Consider the following 19778-nt stretch of genomic DNA (forward strand, 5'->3'; position numbering starts at 1 on the left):
TATTAGCTTATCAAGTGTTTAATGTTGATACAGTAAGTAGATTTCTGTGGGAATGAGAATGCCCTGAAGTTTTTATCTGCTTCTGAAGTTGCTATCGCAACAGTGACTGATAATCCAAGAACAGAGGAGTGCATGAGAAAGAATCCTCTAAAGGGACTTCCTTCTATTACTTCAAGAAAAGTAAGGTAGTATTGTTGCTGTACCCTGTTTTGCATGATCCTGGGTATAAAATACAAAACAAATAAATAAATAAATAAATACACCACAAGGAGGCAGTCTACTTTACATCCTCTTATCCTAGAACTTATATGGACTTTTTTTATCTTAAAACCTGCAGCTTTGTGGATTCAGAATCTTAAACTATGGTGTCTTTTCTGCTATATGTAATATTTACACCTGAATAGTTTATTCTCTTATCACTTTATGTACATGATTTGATAAATAATATTCATCTACTCCTTTTAAGTTATTATTAGCATGCAAGACATCTAAATTATAGGGTGAAAGAGCACATTGTCTGCCACACTATTTAATACTATTTATAAACTGGGCTACTACTGATTGAATTACTTCTTTTGTGGTAAACAATATGGACTTATTTGCAGGTGTTTTGGAACATAACTCTTTCACAAATTGAGAAATTCATGTATGTAGAAGTTAATTGTGAATAAGCAATGCTTGTTTGGAAGTATTAGATTTTTATATATATATATATATAATTCTTAATTGCTTTCAGAAAATTTTTATTCCATTAACTTAGTATGTTATTTAAGCATCTTGTTATGTTTGCAATTTCTGATTTCTCACTTCAGTCAGTTCTCTTTACATTTGTACTTTCTAAACAAGTCTAGGTAACTGTTCGTGTTTTAAAAACAGTTAGTGCTATCACGTTTTTGAAATCATCAAAAGAATTCACAGAAGCAACTATACAGACTAGGTAAGTGATTATGCATGTGCAGAAGCCATTTTATGGGCAAAGCAGAGGTGCACTGCATATAAGCATAAATTATCACATTCTGACAGTGTGCTGTTTTATTTACAGCAAGCTGAATATTAACATCCCTGTTCAAAGATAAGGAGTTTAAAAAACTGATGCAAGGAAGTACTTTTTCAAGAAACTATATGATAAAAGTAAGAGCTTTCTCTTGCGCCGTTGAACCCAAGGCTTTGAAATATGATCCATAACCAAACCTTCGAAAAAACCTATAAGTAATCAAGCTGTATATCTGGTCTAGAAACTCTAAGATTGTGATGAGAGATTACATCAGGATTATGAAATGTGAGCTATGTCCCATGAAAAATTCTATGATGTGGATAATAACATTCAGGAAGTTATATGGAGCTAAAATAGATAAAACAGCTTGTATTGAGATAGAAAACTCTTGGAAAGTTTGTCATTATTTTCATATTTGGGTATGTCATCTCTACTCTGGTAGAGATGACATACCCAAAATATTAAATTTAGAAAATCCTCAGATGTGTATTTTCCACGACTTTTTCTTTCTGGTTGCTGCTTTATAACTAGAATACAGCATTCTCATAGAGGGAGTACATACAATCTGAAAATTGTATGAATTGTGTGAAAATTCTGTGAATCAAGTTAAACCTCCCATATAAGAAAAAAAAAAAAAGTCATACAGATAAAACTAAATACAGAATGAGCATGTTGTTACTATGAAATATGAATAGTACTTGAAACATTGCACGAATATGGTGGATTCATTACATTAATCCACCATATTTTTATCAATAGGTGTCTTTGGGTGGAATTAGCTGGGAACAGTGTGTATCAGATTTCTCATCCTTCTAATAACTTCAAAAATATTTAGCAGTGGATGCAGCTTTATCACTGTAAGTATGAAAACATACATACTGCAAGTATATATCATGTTGAAAAGTTTCGACAGCATTAGTATAGTGTGCAGTATTAAAAGCATAAAATCAGCTGGTGTAATGTCAGGTTTCTCATTTAGTCAGATATATCATTATATGCTTAGGTATCTTTCAAGAGCATTTTATTGTGTATGTTACTCACTAAAAGAGAAAAGGAAATAATTTCTTTACATTATAATAGTTCCAATGCAATGGATGGAACTTTCTAATCAGTCTCTTCAGAAAAAGAAAGAAAAAAAAAACATGTTCAATACCAGTTCAGCTTTTATTGAAATCAGAATCTACTACCTCGAAAGTATGATAATTAGTAGCAATGGTTAGTGACATCTGAAGCATGCTCACTTTTCTTATGTAATCCACCATATTTTATCAATGGATATCTTTGGGTGGAACAGTGTGTATCAGAAGATTCTCATCCTTCCAGATAATGAAGAAAACAGATAACTTCAAAAATATTTAGTAGTGGATGCAGCTTTATCACTATAAGTATGAAAACATACAACAAGTATATATTATGTTGAATAGTAGAAATGACCAAAGAATCTTGCAACATCTGAGCCTTTTCATGTCCAAAACTTCATTTTCAAAGAACTTTTATGGATTATATATATATATCATTGAAAACAATAGAAACCAATACATCTCTGTAAGCATTTGAAGCCTATTAAGCTATATATTAATGTTCACAAAAATGTTAATTCATATGAATGTTTGCTGATTAATATAAATTAAGAAATAGCAACAACAGGTCGTATATAATCTGCTCAAACAGCAGTCAGGTATAACTTCAGTAAACTGTCACTTCACAGAGGTAGAAAAGGTCAACAGAAGAATATCGAATGTTCTCTATACATACATTGCATTTGATCTCTCTGGGTGACCACTTTGCCCATACATTTTTTGGTTGGAAAAAAATAAACATTGATTCAGAATCCCATTTGAGATGATAGGCATTGGAATTTTCTAGACTAATCTTAGTCTAGAAAATTCCAGTGCTAATCTTAGAAAGCAATCTTGAGCTCAAACTGGCCTGTGAATACACTTTACATATCAGGCTGAAGAGATGGAGTGAATCATCTTAACCTATAAAAAACTAGTTTTGTGATATGGCAGAATAAGTTAATGTTTGTTTTAATGTATATATTTTGGTATGTATATTTTTTGATATTTTCACACGGGTTCTGAATACAAATTTCCCCATCCTTTCACATCCTTATTTTTTTCTGGTGATTTTTCTCTTTTGAGCATTTTCACTAGTCTTGTTTGGTTACTGCCATTTGATGTTGTATATGTGCCTGATATAGTCAGTTCTCATTTACTAAATTTAGAAAAGATCTATTTAAGAGCTCTCATAGCAACAATGCTGTGTTAATGAAGTTTGTCGTTTATTACTTTGAGAAGCCAACTATTTCCTTTTCTTACACATTTGTTCTAGTATGAGTTAACATATTACATTCTTAATTTTGTTTTTCATTTGTATATGTTTAGAATTCAGATAATCATGAGTTGTGTATCTTAGTTTCCAAATTCAAGATTTAAAAGATTATTGTCTATTAAAATACTTTCATATTTTTATATTATGATTTGGTTGATTATATATTACTTTTTCATTATATGGTGCAATTTATGCAAATTTCAAGCTATCTTATATTAATATTTTTATATATACACTTGTTAAAAAGTTATTTTATTGAACATTCTTTAGGAATGTGAACGGGAACTAGAGCGTGATATGGAACTGTCTTTTGCTATTCAGCGTAGTGTAGGCAAAAGTTGTGGTATCTGTATGGATGTAATTCTTGAGAAACAGCCACCCAGTGAGCGACGCTTTGGTATCTTGGAAAAGTGTAGCCATGTTTTTTGTTTAAGTTGTATTAGGCAATGGAGGAAAACAAAGCTGTTTGAAAGTAGGCACATCAGGTACGGTAACATTGGCATCAAATTGTTAATTTTTTAATAATGAAATGTTTTGAATTCTTCAAATGAATCCAAATAATATTGCTTTTATCATCACCAAATTCCTAACATGTACCCTCAAGGGGTGTACAGGATATGATAGTACTACATGAAGAACTTACATCACCGCTAACTTCATATCTACAATTTTCCTCCAAATCAATCTGTTACCTGTCAAGATCTTATATTTCTATCTTCTAAGGCACTTTTTTTACTGTATCAATCCACCTATATCTTGGTCTTCCTTTGGGTCTTTTTCCTGCCAACCTGGCACAGAACACTTGTTTTCTAATCTTTCCTCTCCCATTCTGTTTAAGTGACCATATCACCTGAGATTAGCTCTACTAACACATTCCTGGCCATGTCAAGTTCTTTCCTAATATCTTCATTTTTAATATGATATTGCCATTGATACCATCTGTTCTCGTAGATAGGCCTATACGTTGGTTATGCATTACTAAATCACTTAAGGAATTGACAACGTAGATATGAATATAAATTAAATTCCACTTTAATGGATATTTCAGCAATGTCACGATGCCATCTTCTAAAGGAACTTACAAAAAAGGCACATGCACGTAAGCACTACAACACAGTAACTGAGAATGAAGTGATGAAGCTATTGTTCTCCTAGAAGTCCTGATGGTGCCCTCTAGCGGGCTAATAGGTGTTCTTGGCCGTTGGGCTGAAGGTCTGCTGATGTATGCCTCCCAAATTTGGGGCAGTCTCATACAACCAAATTTGTTGAGGTTTGGAGAGTTTCTTAGGGCTGAGGCTAATTCCATAAATAGTCTTTCAAATTTGTATTTGCTACGGTGTATTACTGTAGCTTTCTTCCACCATATTCTGTGGCGTGTATCCAGAGCATGGTCTGCAAGACTAGAATGGCTGTACTTGTGAAAACGGATGTAGTCCTTGTGTTCTGAAATTCTGATATTCGCTGTCCTGCTTGTTTGGCCAAAGTAAGACAGTTTACAGCTGCAAGGGATCTGGTATACACCAGGTAGGTCTAGGGGAAGTGGTTGGTCTTTAGTGGAGCGGATAAGGGATACCAGTTTTCTATATGGTCTGTAACAGGAGGTCAAGTCACGTTTTTTTAAGATTTTGGTAATTTTTTCCGAGGTGCCTCAGATGTAGGGGGAATGGTGATGGATTTAGAGTAATCCTTGTTGTGGAGGGAGGGGGGGGGTTGTAGGTTTCAATATTTTTTGGATTTTTTTTTTTGGGAGGGGGTAGCCATTGGCTGAGAAAGTGTTGAGTATGTGATTTAGTTCAGTGTTTAGGGCCATGTTGTTAGAACAGATTAGTTTAGCCCTGTTGTATAGTGTTTTCACCACTCCATATTGTTGGGGGGGGGGGATTTTGGCCAAACAGGTTTTCACACTTTTCACGTTTTCACAAGTACAGCCATTCTGGTCTTGCAGACCATCTCTGGATGCACGCCACAGAATACGGCAGAAGAAAGCTACCCACATCAAAATTAATACATGTGCTATATTAAACTTGAATGTTTCCTTATTCTAATTTTAATAAGAAAAAGTTTGCTCTGTTTCAAGTTTAATATATCTGAGATAGAATTCATAGTTTACAACCCAAGCAGACTAAATCATTAGATGTCTAAAATGCTAACAGAACCAATGTGCACACCAACACCACCACATGGGTATATGTCAAATTTCAGCTGAAATGTGGTTGGTCTCTAGTAACCAATTCTTTTGCTTATGACTTCAAGCCAACTCCGGTATTTAACTCCTTCCCCCTCCCACATGCACACTCTCTTTTAAGCATTAAACCATCAGACCAAAGAATAAACCAATATAGGCAGGTGAAAAACATGTTATCTGCACTTACTCAGAGGAAAGGTCAAGTCTCTGTTGGTACCAGGCACTGCTAGTTGTTAAATGTTTCATTGCTTAAGTATAATACCATCACTTTGTTTATTAGAGGCTTGAAGTATGCTGAAAATTATGTGCTTTCCAGAATATAAAGTTCTAGTTTACTTTTGCTGCCTATTTCATCAGCATGTAATTGTTTTCAAGATTATATTGATCATCATCATCAAGAGAGACTCTTCATCAAATTGTTCTTCTATGGATAAGCCACTAGATAGTATATACTGAACTTTATGGCAAAACTTGAGGAACCTTCCAGGTTAACCAGCAAATAATCTTCCTGCCAGTGTTCTCACAGTATCAAAAAGTGGCATTCCTGTATCTAAAATCCATAATACATGAGGAAGGACTGTCAAGGTAGCAGTTTTCAGTTAGTATATATATATATATATATATATATATATATGTAGAAAGCATTTTTACCTGTGGGATCAGTTAGACTTGCATCAATTGCAGGCGCAAACTTGACTCTTAGTCTGTTTGCTTACTTGGGAAATGGAGTAAAACCAGGTTTAAAATTGCTTGGTATCTTTAACATATATATATATATATATATATATATATATTAAGCCCTGAAATGATCTTAAACACAAAAAGTCAAAAGAAACATTACATACAGATAGAATTTTTCCTTAGATAGAGATTTCCTTTACAGAGAAAGGAAAATCTCGCAATAATAGAAGTGGAACCATTAGATCTATTTCGCCAATATACATAGTTTCAATTCGAATATCAATAACATTCACTTTCATCTCCATCTCACAAACCACACCTACTTGTCTTAACAGAAATAAATTTTCAGCTTCTTGAATTGTTACTTATCTCACTTTTCCCAATTAACAAGCTCTGTTTAACAAGTATTGAAGCAATTTCATCCCTTTCTTTAAATTTCCTTTTTTTAAAGCTTCTCTTTTGTGTGAGAGAGAGAGAGCATCATGCCTTGCAGCATAATTAAGGTTCATTGGCTTTTTGGACTGTTCTAGGCTAATCACTAATTCAAAAAGATTAGAAAGAAAGAAAAAAATTCCTGCCATTTTTAGCACTTAAAGATGGTGTGTGTGTTCTTCTATTATTTCACAGATTAAAATTAGACAAAAAATTTTTATATTTCAAATTAGGCAGTTTCTCAGTCTTCTAATCTTGAAAGTTGGCAAGTATGAATATGCATGTTTCTTTCATATGCAATATCATTATCACATGCATATATGCATGTGATAATGTTTTGCTTATTGTTTTGAGAAAAAGAAGAAAATATTACATTTTTCATTAAATATATTGATACCTTGTCTGTTATTACAACATTTAGCAGCACCTTGGATACTTCTGTCATTAGGGCGTGCCCAGAGTGTCGGGTTGTCTCAGACTTTGTTACACCGAGTAGATACTGGGTGGAAACCAAGGAAGAGAAAGAAAAATTAATCACAGACTACAAAAAAGCATTGAGGTAAGTCTTTTTTAAGAAAGAATGAAAACTTTAAGAACCTAGAATGAAAATGCACGATTCATAATTCTTTATATGAATCCTGCATTTTCTGGGCAGTTCATTTATCATATCATGCGATATGATAAATAAATGTCTTTCATAGGTATAAGATTTCAGAGTACAGTAATGACAGTAATAAATATCTGTAAATGAGGAATTATTTTTAATTATAATGATCATCTTTGAAGTAATTCCGGAACTAGAAAGAAATTAGACAAGACAAGATCCATCAAATATGGTGTTTTTTTACTATGCCATTGTGTCTTCTGAAATAAGACACCCCATAATTTTTAGCTTTGCTTAAAATACTATTTCATTCTAAAACTTATGAAAACTAATTTTCTCTGTTCTTATACAATTCATCCCAAATATAAGATCCTTTTTTAATCTCCTTTTTATCATTTAAACATCAAATCTTGTCAGTAATAAAACTTGTGGAAAATGAATTACTAAGATAAATTAAATTTAAAAATCAAAAAAATTCATGAACTTGTGATTTGATTTTGTAAAAACAATGAACACAGTACATTTTTTAATCAAATGTGATTCACTATGGCTCCCGCTGGTGCTCTTAATGACTGTATGCAGATCATCACTGATGAAAAATATTGGGAATATCCAGAGCATATATGATTCTGAAGCAAACAGCATTAAGAGCTTGAAATCAGCTAAAATGTTTGAAGATGCAGAATACTTAGAGAAGGCCTGTCCACTTTTACCCGATATATACACATGATGGAAAATTTGGCATGGCAGCTATACTATTCAAAAGATTCTACAGCATAATAAGTCTTTTACTAAGGCTTATGATTATATGGAATACGTTATGGAAAAGGATAGAGCTTTATATAAAGAGGTTTCTATTACTTATAAGCTGGTCTGGAAACAGACCAGTAAGAAACAGGCAGAGCAACCCTTTAATTGGTTATAAGCTGGCATTCAGATATTGAATTATAGGTATTCATATTTCTATAATTATTGAACTACAAAAAAAAGAAAAAGAAAAAAAAAATTGAAGCAAACATTTTATGCAATAAGAAATTGTTGTTTATTATTCTATACAGCCTGTCTTCATTATATAGTGGTTTGTATTAATGATCATGACTTGCATATTATATACATCTATAATTTAATTAACTGGCTGATTTATTATAAATTCAGATATTTAAATAATATTTTTATGTATTTAAAATATTTTTCCTCATTGCATGCAGAACAGATGAATTTAAATTTTCTAAAAATCTCAGTTTAAATCTAGGCATCTCTATTGTCTATTAGCTTTAAGCTTTATTGCCAAGCTTTTCCAGGGAAAAACTGATGAGTTATAAATGCAAAGAATTTTTTATATCGATGCAGCTGCTTGAAAACATTAATCTAACAGGAATCTACAAACACATGTAGGAAATTGTTAAATAACAATAAAAGCGTAGTTATAAATCAATCAGATAGAAAGATTTGTTTTTAAAGCAACATGATAATTAATAACTTGGAACATAACTGAGCGTATGTTAAACAATCAGTGTAGTGAACTTCACTGGGTGGCATTAATTAGATTAATTTTTTTTTGCTTCTTATATGTTGTTCAATATCAGAAATATTTTAGTCTTAACAAAAGTTTATCTGATTTCTTAACATAGTCATTTAATAATAAATTCGTGTGTTCCTTTCATTTGGCAAATTCTACTACTGTCTTATTTACACCAGTTTCCATAAATTCAGGAACAAAGAGAAAAATCATAAGTAAAAAAAAAAAAAAACTATAATGAATTTTTATTCAATTTGATGAAAAGCAGTATGATATGAGATGTGAAACACCCACAGAAATTGTAAATAAATAGTTTAATTTAGTAACAAATACATACATGAAAGACAATAGTCAAAATTAGATTGTCAAAGTGCCTTATTAAGAAATGTGGTCACCCCTCATGGCAATACAGTGCTGACAACATTATGAATAGTGTGCCTCATACTGTGTCCATAATGGTGTCCAGGAATGCAGCTGGTAATAACAACCATTGCTCCAGCAAAACTCTTCTGAGTCTTTCAAGATTTTGGTTAGAGATTGAGAGTAGCAAAATGTCTATCTAGAGCATCCCTGACATACTCGATAGGTATGATAGCCTCTTCTTGAAGATATTGATCCATGAGCTTCACTCAGGGAAGATGAGCATTATCATATTGTAAGTTATCTTATTGAAATTCAGATATCCCATAAATTAAAAATGTATTTTAAATTTAAGTTAATAATTCAGTATTTGTAAAGTTGTTAAACATTTGTTTATTTTTGTATGTCGCAGACAAGACATTTTGAAATGCCATTTTTATCTCTGTGTCTTGCTTAGATATAAAATAATGCTATTTAAATTAGATATTGAACTTAATTCTGATCTTGTATGAGCTGTTAATGCTGGTGTGTTTGTATCTAGATAAATGTTGTCAATTGCAAGAGAAGCGAAAGTCACCACAATGTTATCGGAAGTGATTAAATAAGCTTACCTTAGTGCATAAAAGTTGGGAAAGGAAGAAATGTTATCAACTTGTTTAATTTTGAAATTATAATTAAGTCAACTTTTTTGCACCGTGAAGAAAGAACATCATTTCAAGCCCAGCACTGAGAGGAGGGCAGTACACAGTGGTTGACTGAAGTGGAAGTTGCTTTATTGTATCTTGACCATCAGTGGAAGTAAAAGAAATGTTATCGAACATTGCTAATTGTCCAGCTGTTTGGGAAGCAGGAAAGGAACACAGCTTGATAAAAACTGTGCAGTTTCTGTCTTCAATATATGAAGACTTGAACAGAAATTAGAAGAGTTAGAAAGAAAATACTGAGAAAGAGAGAGGAATATCCTTTAATGAAGAGATAGGTGAAGTTTTTTGAGTCAGTAAGCCACATAGGAATTAAATCAGTTGAAGCTGAAAGGAACTTTATTGTTCTCCAGTTGATATAGAAATGGACCCAGTTAAGTTTAGTTTTGGATTCAAGGTTTTAAGAAGAATGTTGAGACCAAATTAATTCCTATGTGGCTTATTGACTCAAAAAACTATTACTTTCATATAGAAAGTGAAGTAATAGAAGTGTCTTGATGAAAAGACATGATATGCTTTTATCATTATTCCATGATTTGAGATTTGATTAGAGTTTGACTTATGTTGCTGCTGTCATATAGAGAGTAGTTTCTGTGTTAATCTTTCTCTTGCGTGAATTCAAGAAGAAATAAAAGTTTCTGTTGAAATCGAGAGTGAAATAAATTCCAGAAGTTTTGTCCATGTAGGATAACAGCTGGTTTATGTGACTGAAAATAAGTTATGTAATTGGTGTTTTTCATGTTGTTTGAAGTTGTAGTGTGAAAAATATTGGCACTTGCATAGTTAAGTAGTTGATTTGATGTTGTATCAGTGGCGGCCGATGAAAATTTTAAGTGGGGGTACTTCATATACAAAATAAGAAAAATAATTCATTTTTTCCAAATCAATAACCAGTTTATTAATAAGTAAATTTATATATTAAAAAGTTGCTTTATTAAAAATATTTGACCCTCACTATGAATACACATACCAATCATAAAAGTTGCATACACAGAAATAATGCGCGCAAGCATACAATTTATCTGTAGCGACACTGTTCAACGAGCACTGTCGGTTTCGACATTCCGAACACAGTGTTAGATCACAGTGCATTTGTTTCGTATAACGATAATTGAGAAAATATAATTCTTTTTATATTTTCAACAGCAACACTCATCATAATTCATTCTTGTTCTATAATAAATAAATAATTATGTTATTTTAACAGAATAAAATAAGATTTATCAAAAATATTTCACCCTCACCATGAATACACACCAATAATAAAAGTTTCGTATCTCACAGAAATAATGCACGCAAGAATACAATTTATCTGTAGCGACACTGCTCAAAGAGCAGTGTCGAATTCACTTGTTATGTGCAGTGACAACTGCAAACGAATATCGACGAGTCTAGCCAAAACTGACCGAATGTGATAATTCCGACACTGCGTTAGATCGCAGTGCATTTGTTTCGTAATCTAAAATGTTAATCGAACAATTCTAGTTATTAACTATTCAATCAGTGTTGAAACATAAGCTGTAATCTTTAACATGTATTGCATTGATATAATGTTATAAGCATTATTATTATTTATAAACACAAACAAAATTTAATTTTTTCGTTTTTTAACTTGGGGGTGTCACAGTGCTTATGTACAAGCCACCACTGTGTTGTGTGTGTTTTTTTTTATATTTTTTTTTGTTAATTAAAGATTTTGATTTTAAAGTATTGGAAGACTCAATCTCTCAATGGGTTATATAGGTCAGTTTAAGAAGTTAAGTTACATGTTAGATATCCTATCTCTGCAAGCTAGATTTGGAGTTTAGTTACAGTATTTTCTTTTTATTTTGAAATTGGAGTGTGGAGGAAATAATTAAGGAAATATACAACCCCATCCCATGCAAGCATACATATACAATACAGACTAGGTCAGTTTAAGAAGTTAAGTTACATGTTAGATATCCTATATCTGCAAGCCAGATTTGGAGTTTAGTTACAGTATTTTCTTTTTATTTTGAAATTGGAGTGTGGAGGAAATAATTAAGGAAATATACAACCCCATCCCATGCAAGCATACATATACAATACAGACTTGCAGGATAAATATCTCTGCTATCACACCCATGTATGGACAAATATAGGGATCCAGAACCTCATCTCTATAAGTTGCAGCATTCATGGTTCTGCTAAGAATCTCATACAGGTCACTGTATCATCTCAACGAGGTGCCTCTCCAACCATAATGCTAACTCCATGAGTGTCTCCTTCACGATGGATCAGAGCACGACTAGTGTTCATTTTGTAGAGCAAATCAGGTCTCAGGTGTAAACAATAATGATCTCGTGGTCTTGGTTCTAGTTGACGTGGAGCATCACCCATTTGAAACACACTCTCTTTTTCTGTTGGGATAAAGACATGCAGACTACTGGCTGCCTAGCATAGAAGACCACCTTCATCAAGACTTCTGTGCACAATGGAAGCAAATACTGATGTTCCTGTAGCTGACATATGTTTAGATTATATCTGATTCAGAGTAGCATTCCTGTTTCAACAATTGGAGATATGTCACTCACTGCAGTTGTAACCAATGGCCTTCCTTCACTATCTCCAGGATGCTGTCTGTGACTGTTTGAATTGGTTCTGCAATTTGTGTGTCACAGAACAACTCCATGCAACCATCTGGCTACTTCTGCCTACTTTGACCAGCCTCTAGTTATGATGGCTCGCCACCTGAATTCGTCAATTAAATGATATCTTTACAGCCATATCCAAGAATGTCTTGTTCTCACTCCAGATGCAAAATAGAAAACCATCCCAAAATGCCTGCTTTTATGCCATGGCTCATTTGCATATACCATTGACAGCATCACTCATTTGTTTACAATAACCAGACTCAGCATCGCATTTTTACATAAAGTACCTAACTTTCATATATCCCCCCCCCCCTCCCAAGTTATCATTATTATTATTAACATCTGACCTCCATGAAGTCAGACTCATAGTGGGAGGTACACACTATCACACAAGGCTTATCCAACCATGTCTTTAACTGATTCAATGCATTCACAACATGCTCAGGCAAAGCATTCCACTCACCAACCACTCTCCGTGTAAAGAACCTGCTCCTTACTCCTCTGCTCACATCCTCCTTATACAGTTTCCAGCAATGACCTCTTGTTCTACCTCCCTCTCCCATTCTATGAAAAATCTCTTCAATGTCAACTTGATAATAGCCCCTGACTAGCTTATATGTCTCAATCATATCACCCTCCTCCTCCTATCACCAGGCTTTGTAGTTTATATTCTCTCTCAATTTGTCCTCATACTCCACATTCCAAAGACTGCTGACCACCTTTGTGAATCTTCTCTGGACCCTTTCCTCATTACTATGAAAACCAACCTGTGACCAAATCTGTGCACAATAATCCATATGAAGCTCCCATGTGGTGACTGGGGTTAAAGAATAGTCCCAATGTAGCCGATACATGTCGTAAGAGGCGACTAAAATGAGTACCCAGTGCCTGCGTATAGCTTGGGGCACCCTGCTTCCAGAGGACATAAATTTCGAGGCCTGATCCTCCAGGTTGAGAGTGAGCATGGGGCTAACAACCCCCCACCCTGTGAAAATTTGGATCGAGAAGCCCAAAGAAGATAATAACTAGCTGCTTTTATGGACCTGGCAAACAACGCGCAAGCATTTAAGACTCGGAAGCTGGAATGTTCTTTCTTTATACCGAAGTAAGACCCTGCAGTTTTGACAAGTATAGGGTAGATGTAACTGCAATTCAAGAAATTAGATGAACAGGGCAGGGTTCTTTAGAAAGAAGAATTATATACTATTTTATAGCTGTCATACAAAAAAGCATGTTTAGGAACTGTATTCATTGTGAATAAAAATATTAAACTAAATTGCTTAAGGAAATTACAACGTATACTAGGATATACATTAAAATAAATTTTAATACACTTCCAATATTTCGGCAACGTCACGTTGCCATTTTCACAGGAACTTAAAAACAAGACACGTGCACGCAAGCACAACAAACAGTAAATGAGAATGAAGCAGGAAGCTGTTCTTCCTCCTAAAAGTCCTGATAGTGTCTCCTAGCGGGCAATGTTGGTATTCTTGGGTGATTGGGCTGAAGGTCTTCTGATGTAGGTTTCCCAAATTTGGGGCAGTCTCATGCAACCAATTTGTTGAGGTTTGGATTGTTTCTTAGGACTGAGACTGATTCCATGAAAAGTCTTTCATATTTGAATTTACTATGGTGTATTATCGTTTTTTTCTTCCACCATATTCTATGGCGGGTATCCAGCGCATGGTCTGCAAGAACAGAGTGGTTGTACTGGTGAAACCGGATGTAGTCCTTGTGTTCTGAAATTATGATATTAGCTGTCCTGTCTGTTTGGCCACAGCTTACAGCTGCAAGGGACCTGGTATACTCCAGGTAGGTCGGGGGGGGGGGGGTATACCAGGTCCCTTGCAGCTGTAAGCTCTCCTACTTTGGCCAAACAGGCAGGACAGCTAATATCAAAATTTCAGAACACAAGGACTACATCCGGTTTCACCAGTACAACCACTCTGTTCTTGCAGACCATGCGCTGGACACCCGTCATAGAATATGGTGGAAGAAAAAAACGATAATACACCGTAATAAATTCGAATACGAAAGACTTTTCATGGAATCAGCCTCAGTCCTAAGAAAGAATCCAAACCTCAACAAATTTGGTTGCATGACACTGCTCCAAATTTGGGAAACCTACATCAGAACCTACGACCTTCAGCCCAATTGCCCAAGAATACCAACATTTCTTGCTTCGTCCTCATTTACTGTTTGTTGTGCTTGCGTGCACGTATCTTGTTTTTAAGTTCCTGTGAAAATGGCAACGTGACGTTGCCAAAATATTGAAAGTGTATTAAAATTTATTTTAATGTATATCCTAGTATATGTTGTAATTTCCTTAAGCAATTTAGTAAAAGTGCATAACCAACGTCTTTCCTTTCCAGCCTTTCCACGAGAATTACGATAATCCACGGAGATGCTACAGCACGTAAGGCCCGCCATTACGGTAAAATGAAGTTGAAACTATCAAGACAATTGAATTGTCTTGCCTTCCTAAAACACTGCTGGGATAATCAGGTAATCCCAAACCGTGTCAAATTCAAGCACCGTTTCTCTTCGCAAAAGGCTCTTCGTATTTATAACCGTGCCAGCCAAGCTTTGCTCAGGGAACAAATTGCTACAACTCACCGTTTCCTGAATGATGCTAACTTAGCTATACAGGCACTCAAAGATGACCTTTCAAGCACCTTAAGCCACTAAATTAGGTCTATTTTATAGACATCTCATGCACTGCTGTGGAGAAAGAATTTTAAAAAAGTACGAGATCGACACATCAAAAAATTTGAAAATTTAAAAAAGAACTCGAACTCGAAACCACAACTTCCTACCAAAACAATAGTCAACCTTTCATCATTTAGTGGGAAACCTGAAGCACTTGACTCTCTCTCACGTGGCCACAACTTAGCCATTGCACCCATAAGAATACCTGCTGAAGATATTATGATACGAATTGAACGTGGAATATGACACCTTCCAAACCACGTCGCCAACAATATTAGACTGGATGTGGCTTGTGTTCTGACCAAAGCAAACCACCAAAAACTAATGTTGGATCGTACTTCTTCTCAATCATGTTTTATTGTCTTACAATTCTCTCTCGTTTGTATTTATTGGTTGTAGGCTGATATATCAATCGAATATGAAGAAAATTTATATTATACTGCACCACTCCATATTCAGAAATTGCAAAAGCAACTTAGAAAAATCAACCTTCAACTGTATCAGGTTATTATAAAGTTGAATTTAGGCCGAGGTTCTTATTTTTATTACATAAGGTTCCCGCTGAGATTCGAATTATTTTAATGAGCGGTGCAATGAAAAAATCAGGCAAATTCAAGATTCAATTCAAACAAAATTATTTAATGCAGTGACACATAAATTACATCATAACACAATATTCTAACAGGGACATTATGATTGAATGAATATAAAATTCTCGTTATGTCACTAGTATACTACTCAGCTGAGCTTAAACTTTATAATTAAAGATTATATTATACCGATCTTATCCTTCTTATTACAACGAGCTTATATCATAACTCTACTCTGATTAAGGTTACATTTCAAAACAATTTTAAATATCAAATCAGTTCAAGATATTCAGAAGAATACAACTCATGGGCATTCAGTCATTCAACTTGTAATTGTCTAGGCTCAGTTAATCAATTTTAGTTCATGTAAGTTCGAGATCCCTAAATCACAACGAATAGGCTTCACAGTATTCTCATTCAGTTATTGAGCACTTAATTCAATAACAAAGCATTTATCATTTGAAGAGGGAAAAGTCTTAGCACATCACATATTAAATTTTGACTTGCTGAATACTGCAACTAGGAACTATTTACTTTCGGAGGAATAAATTGTCGTTACTTCTGCTAAGTATAGTAAAGGTAATCTTACCAGGATATAGCTTCAATACATCATAAGTAGATCGAACAACAATTTTTAAGTCCTTACTGACTTTTGCTATGTAGTAACACAAACTAAAAAAAAGTCTTCCAATTCCGCTCCTGATATATAGACTCGGGAGAATATAATCTTTATGCACTTGGTTTAAGTTGTCTACTTATTTCCTCATTTTCTTATGCGTATTAACCTATTTCTTGCACTATTTCACTGCTAGGCATTAGGAAGTTTTGGTAAAATTCCAACTCAGAAAAAAGGTTAAGTTAAAATACCAAGCGATTCCCAGTCCTTTAAATACTGTTTTCGGCACGTCAAGTGCCAAAAACAGTATTTAAAATATTCCCCTCCAGTCTCCAGCTACCATTCTCTATATTTCCCTACTCGATTCTGTTTTTATTTTTGCTTACGTTTTCGTATCTACTCTTTCCTTTTTCCCACCAAAAACTGGTTCTCACTGGTTTAGCTCACATCAACTTCGCCTTGTGCATAGTATAGAGTAAACACGTGCTAACTAAAAATAACATAATTTCTCATAGCAACCAATCAAGTGATACCACAAAGAATTTTCTGGATATATCAAAATTACATATATTACATTACTTAAATTAAGGGGATATTAAATCCCGCATAGTTTTAAAACCGAATAAGAAACTCAAACATCGGAATCAGAGAGTTTCTTGCCGAATATAGTAAACTATAAAGTATCGGCAACACTAACGTTAGCCAATGCAAGTGATCCTAGTACGTAGTACAATACCGGGCAACTCGTTGCAAAGGTGGAGGAAGTTCAGATCGCTATTCTTGGGTATTTTCCATAATGTAAAAACACATTTCCTAGGAAATGTATGCTGTTATTACATTATGGAGGGAGGTCACTACCCAGACCGGTTTCAGCCTTTTTTGAGGCTTCATCAGTGAGTAGCTAGACCTAATACTAAAGTGTATAGTGAAAAGAACTTATGTACTCTGCGAACGAGTTTTCCAAACAGGTGCAACCATTAAGTTACTTAAGTATAAGTAATAAATATTCACTATACACTTTGGTATTAGGTCTAGCTACTCACTGATGAAGCCTCAAAAAAGGCTGAAACCGGTCTGGGTAGTGACCTCTCTCCATAATGTAATAACAGCATACATTTCCTAGGAAATGTGTTTTTACATTATGGAAAATACCTAAGAATAGCGATCTGAACTTCCTCCACCTTTGCAACGAGTTGCCCGGTATTGTACTACGTACTAGGATCACTTGCATTGGCACGCTAGTGTCGCCGATACTTTATAGTTTACTATATTCGGCAAGAAACTCTCTGATTCCGATCTTTGAGTTTCTTATTCGGTTTTAAAACTATGCGGGATTTAATATCCCCTTAATTTAAGTAATGTTTTCATTGCCGAAATGAAGCTTATTAGCTCTTTATACTTAAGTAACATACATTACAGTTTCTAACATTATATTAAAGGAATTAAATTCACAAAATTAATGATATTTTAATACACAGCTTTTCATAACAGTAATTTATCCCAAACATATATAAATAAATAAATATCGATTAACATAACTTGAAGAAATTACATATTCTTATATGTAAAAGAAAAAAACAAATGTTGCTCAGGGAATGATAGATTATGTTGGACTCTGAATGATATAGTAACAATTTTAATACACAGCTTTTCATAACAGTAATTTATCCCAAACATATATAAATAAATAAATATCGATTAACATAACTTGAAGAAATTACATATTCTTATATGTAAAAGAAAAAAACAAATGTTGCTCAGGGAATGATAGATTATGTTGGACTCTGAATGATATAGTAACAATTTCCATTTCTCTTCATTCAGAATCCAACACTAACATGCCCAGTAAAGAAATTAAAGCTCTACTAGAATTAAAGAAAGACAAGAAAGTAATAATCACCAAAGAGCGGATAAAGGGAACGCCACAGTATTGCTGAATGCTCTATTATTAGATCGGGCTACTTACCTCCCTATCGCGTACAATCCCACCAACTCACAAATTAGAAAACTCCACAGACTACTTAAGAAGGTCACCTCTTGGCCTGTGGAGGTCACTAACAAACTAAAACCATTTAACTCCATATCCCCCCCCCCCTGTATTTATGGACTCCCAAAAATACATAAAGAAAATGTGCCATTATGTCCCATAATGGATGGCATTGATTCCCCCCACATACAAACTAGCTAAACATTTGGCCAAAGCTCTCACGCACTATACTGGCAACACACCTTCACACATAAACTCAGCCCACTTCAAAGCCAGCATATAAAACCTTACACTCAAACACACTGACATAATGGTCAGCTTTGATGTCTCTTCCTTATTCACAAATGTCCCACTCAAAGAATCCTTAGAGCTAATCCAAGCTAAATTTCCTCCCGATATCACAGCCCTGTTTCAGTTCACAATGAACTCAGGCTATTTCGTTTGGCAGTGAAAATTCTACAAACAAATAGAGGGAACAGCCATGGGTTCACCACTCTCCCCACCCATGGCTAATTTCTTTATGGAGACCTTTGAAGAAAAAGCCTTAGCCTCTGCCCCACAAAAACCAACCATATGGCTTTGCTATGTTAATGATGTGTTCGCTATTTGGCCACATGGCTCCGATACACTCCTCTCCTTCCTAACAAACAACCAACAGCCAGAATCAGATTCACCCTGAAAGAAGAAAAAAACAACTGCCTTCCTTTCTTAGACACACACTAGTCACCCGCCAGCCTGATGGAACCTTGGTTTTTTCATCTATAGAAAACCCACCCATACAGGCTGATACATTCACCAACAATCCCCCCCCCATAACAATATGGAGTCATTAAGACACTACACAATAGGGCTAAACTTATCTGTTCAAATGACAATGCCCTAACCACAGAACTAAACCACATTCTCAACACTTTCTCAGCCAATGGCTACCCCCCCCCCCCCCAAAAAAAAAAAAATCCAAAAAATATTGAAACCAATAAACCACACACACACACACCCCCCCTCACAAAAAGGATTGCTCTAAATCCATTACCATACCCTATATCCGAGGCACCTCGGAAAAAATTACAAAAATATTAAAAAAGCATGACTTAACTTCTTGTTACAGACCATATAAAAAATTGGCATCCCTTATCTGCTCTACTAAAGACCAACCTCCCCCCACCCCTAGACCTACCTGGAGTATACCAGGTCCCTTGCAGCTGTAAGCTGTCCTACTTTGACCAAACAGGCAGGACAGCTAATATCAGAATTTCAGAACACAAGGACTACATCCGGTTTCACCAGGACGCTACTCTGGTCTTGCAGACCATGTGCTGGATACCTGCCATAGAATATGGTGGAAGAAAGCCACGATAATACACCATAGTAAATTCAAATACGAAAGGCTTTTCATGGAATCAGCCTCAGTCCTAAGAAACAATCCAAACCTCAACAAATTTGGTTGC

At 34.6% G+C, this 19778-nt stretch overlaps 1 protein-coding gene across 4 annotated transcripts in view; it reads left to right on the forward strand.

Annotated features, from left to right (window-relative positions):
* The window catches only part of LOC150110112 (putative E3 ubiquitin-protein ligase makorin-1), a 287948-nt gene that overhangs the window by 240462 nt on the left and 27708 nt on the right, over nt 1-19778 (forward strand). For 2 of the 4 annotated variants that reach the window (XM_090391472.1, XM_090391499.1), the window contains 2 exons: nt 3599-3813; nt 7048-7185. In XM_090391472.1, coding sequence (XP_090247598.1) covers nt 3599-3813; nt 7048-7185 — 353 coding nt within the window. The remainder of the gene's footprint in view (nt 1-3598; nt 3814-7047; nt 7186-19778) is intronic. The other 2 variants (XM_090391481.1, XM_090391489.1) reach the window with 2 other exon arrangements.

Source organism: Typopeltis vanoorti, chromosome 1, assembly GCF_054136105.1.
Source record: "Typopeltis vanoorti isolate ZY-2024b chromosome 1, IOZ_Tvanoo_1.0, whole genome shotgun sequence".
Lineage (NCBI taxonomy): Eukaryota > Metazoa > Arthropoda > Arachnida > Uropygi > Thelyphonidae > Typopeltis > Typopeltis vanoorti.